Source organism: Nothoprocta perdicaria, unplaced genomic scaffold, assembly GCF_003342845.1.
Source record: "Nothoprocta perdicaria isolate Ctin4 unplaced genomic scaffold, notPer1 scaffold_19, whole genome shotgun sequence".
NCBI classification, from domain to species: domain Eukaryota; kingdom Metazoa; phylum Chordata; class Aves; order Tinamiformes; family Tinamidae; genus Nothoprocta; species Nothoprocta perdicaria.
Genome location: NW_020455093.1, coordinates 350,876 through 353,052, shown reverse-complemented (window position 1 = coordinate 353,052; position 2,177 = coordinate 350,876). Strand labels below are relative to the sequence as shown.

The 2,177-nt window shown below is 61.3% G+C and overlaps 1 protein-coding gene across 1 annotated transcript in view; it reads left to right on the top strand.

Moving 5' to 3' along the window:
* The first annotated feature begins 761 nt into the window (after positions 1-761).
* Positions 762-2,177, top strand: part of MYCN (MYCN proto-oncogene, bHLH transcription factor) — a 3,739-nt gene continuing 2,323 nt past the window's right edge. The window contains exons 1-2 of the mRNA XM_026037057.1: positions 762-844; positions 1,630-2,165. Coding sequence (XP_025892842.1) covers positions 1,715-2,165 — 451 coding nt within the window. The 5' untranslated portion in view covers positions 762-844; positions 1,630-1,714. The remainder of the gene's footprint in view (positions 845-1,629; positions 2,166-2,177) is intronic.

The window sequence follows — 2,177 nt, the reverse complement described above, 5'->3', positions numbered from 1 at the left end:
AAAGGCAACCAGTGACAGTCTTCTGTCCGCGAGCGCAGGGTGAACGCGGAGGCTGGAGCCCGCCTCGGGGGCTCGCAATAAAGTGCAACACACAAGATCATCTGTCCCGGGTTTTTTTCTTTTTTCCTTTTTTTTTTTTTTTTGCCCTTTTTTTCCCTTCCCCCCTCCCCCCAACCTGCCACTCCCCCTCGCAGCACCCACCCCCATCGCCGCCGAGGTAAGAAGAGGAGGAAGCGGCAGGGTCGGCGCCGCGCGGAGCCCCCGTTCCCGGCGCTCCCGCCTTTCCCGGTTCCCTGCCCCCCGCCGAGCAGCCGCAGCCGCGGGCGCTGCCTGCATGGGGAGCCCCGCGGGCTCTGCGCGCGGCCGCTCTGCCGGGGCCGCCCTCCTGTAGGTGCCTCTTTGCGTTGTTATTGCCATCATTTATTTTATACATATATGTGTGTGTGTGTGTGTGTGTGTGTGTTTTAACGGTTGAATGTATTTCGCGAGCGGAGAAATACGTACAAGGCTGGGCGCGCTCAGGGGGCGGGGCGGGGGGAGCGGCTCAGCTGGGCTCGTTTCTTTGCATTTCATCATAAGGCTTTTAATGGGTTTTTTTTTTTTCACCGCCTTTTGGGCGCCGTTTGAACGTCAGCTGTTTTAAACGCAGCGAAGCGATTTTTTTCTCCCCCTCCGCGTTACGTTGGCTGAGGTGAAGGGCGACCCTGAACGCCTAAAGTTTTTTTTTTCTTTTTTTTCTTTTTCTTTTTTTTTTTTTTTTAATGTCTGATGCAATTGAGGCTGTGGAGCAGGAATGGGGCTCTGGTTGACTGGCCGCGGATAGTGAGTGGGGGGTCCGCCGAAGGTAAGGGTGGCACGGACGAGCGGAGGGAGGGAGGGAGGGAGGCTCGCGTTTCCTAGCGGGCTGCACTGCGCGGAGCGGAGCGGCAGGACGTGCGAAGTTGTCCTTGCAACCTCGCCTGAAACTGTAAGAAAGCGCGGGGGGGAGAAAAAACTTCCTGTGCCTCCCTGGCAAATCAGCGGGCTTTGTTGGTGGTGCCGGCGTGCCTTTAATGCATTTTTTTTTTAAAACGTGAGATTATTACATAAGGTTGATAATTCCTGTTGCTGCCGAATTTCCCCTCCTCCTCTCCCCCCTCCCGCCCCCTCCCCACGCCTTGTGTTCTGCGCGGATTTCTCGCTGTCGCCTGCGAGTGACTGCAGCGGCSCTCGGCGGAGCGGCGCGGAGGGAGCCCCCGCGCGCGCGGCCCCGCGTCCCCGCCGCGCCGCTCCGCACATGACAAAAGGCGCGGCCGCCGCCGGCACCCGAGCGGGCTCTGCCCGGCGCCCTCCGCCCGCGCTGCGCCGCGCTGCTCGGAGCGGCGCCGCGAGCGCCGCGGMGCGGGGGCTGCTCCGCGCCCTGCTCCTCCGCGCCCTGCTCCTCCGCKCCGCACACAAGGTGCCACATGCAGCTCCGGTTCCTTCCCTTCCCGCAACTTGCCAAAAGCGTTTCCCGCCCCATTTACCTTGATTACAGGCTTTTATTTATTTTCATTTTTTTTTTTCGATTGTAGGGGTGTTGCGTTGCCTGTTTTTTCCCATTTTTATTATCTTTTTTAATATATATATTATTTTTTGGTTTCGTTTCAGGTCTTGGGAGCCCCTGCCTTCCCTCTGCTGGAAATACCCCTAAAAGCCGCCTCTAACACAGCCACCCGCGCCGAGAAGACCCGCGATGCCAGGAATGGTCAGTAAAAACCCAGACCTCGAGTTTGACTCTTTGCAGCCCTGTTTCTACCCGGACGAAGATGATTTTTACTTGTGCGGGCCGGACTCTGCCCCCCCAGGGGAAGACATCTGGAAGAAGTTCGAGCTGCTGCCCACGCCGCCGCTGTCGCCGAGCCGGGCCGGGCTGCAGGAGCCGCCGCCGGCGGGCGGCCCGGCGCCCTGGGCAGCGGCCGCGCTGGGCGGCTGCCGCCCCGCCGACCCCCTGGACTGGGCGTCCGAGCTGCTCCTGCTGCCCCCCGAGGCCGACCTGTGGGGCGGCGCGGACGGCGGCGACTTCTTCGAGACGGGGCCCCCCGGCGCGAGCAGCAACCTCAACTCCATCATCATCCAGGACTGCATGTGGAGCGGCTTCTCGGCGCGCGAGAAGCTGGAGCGCGCCGTGAGCGAGAAGCTGCAGGGCCGGGCGCCCG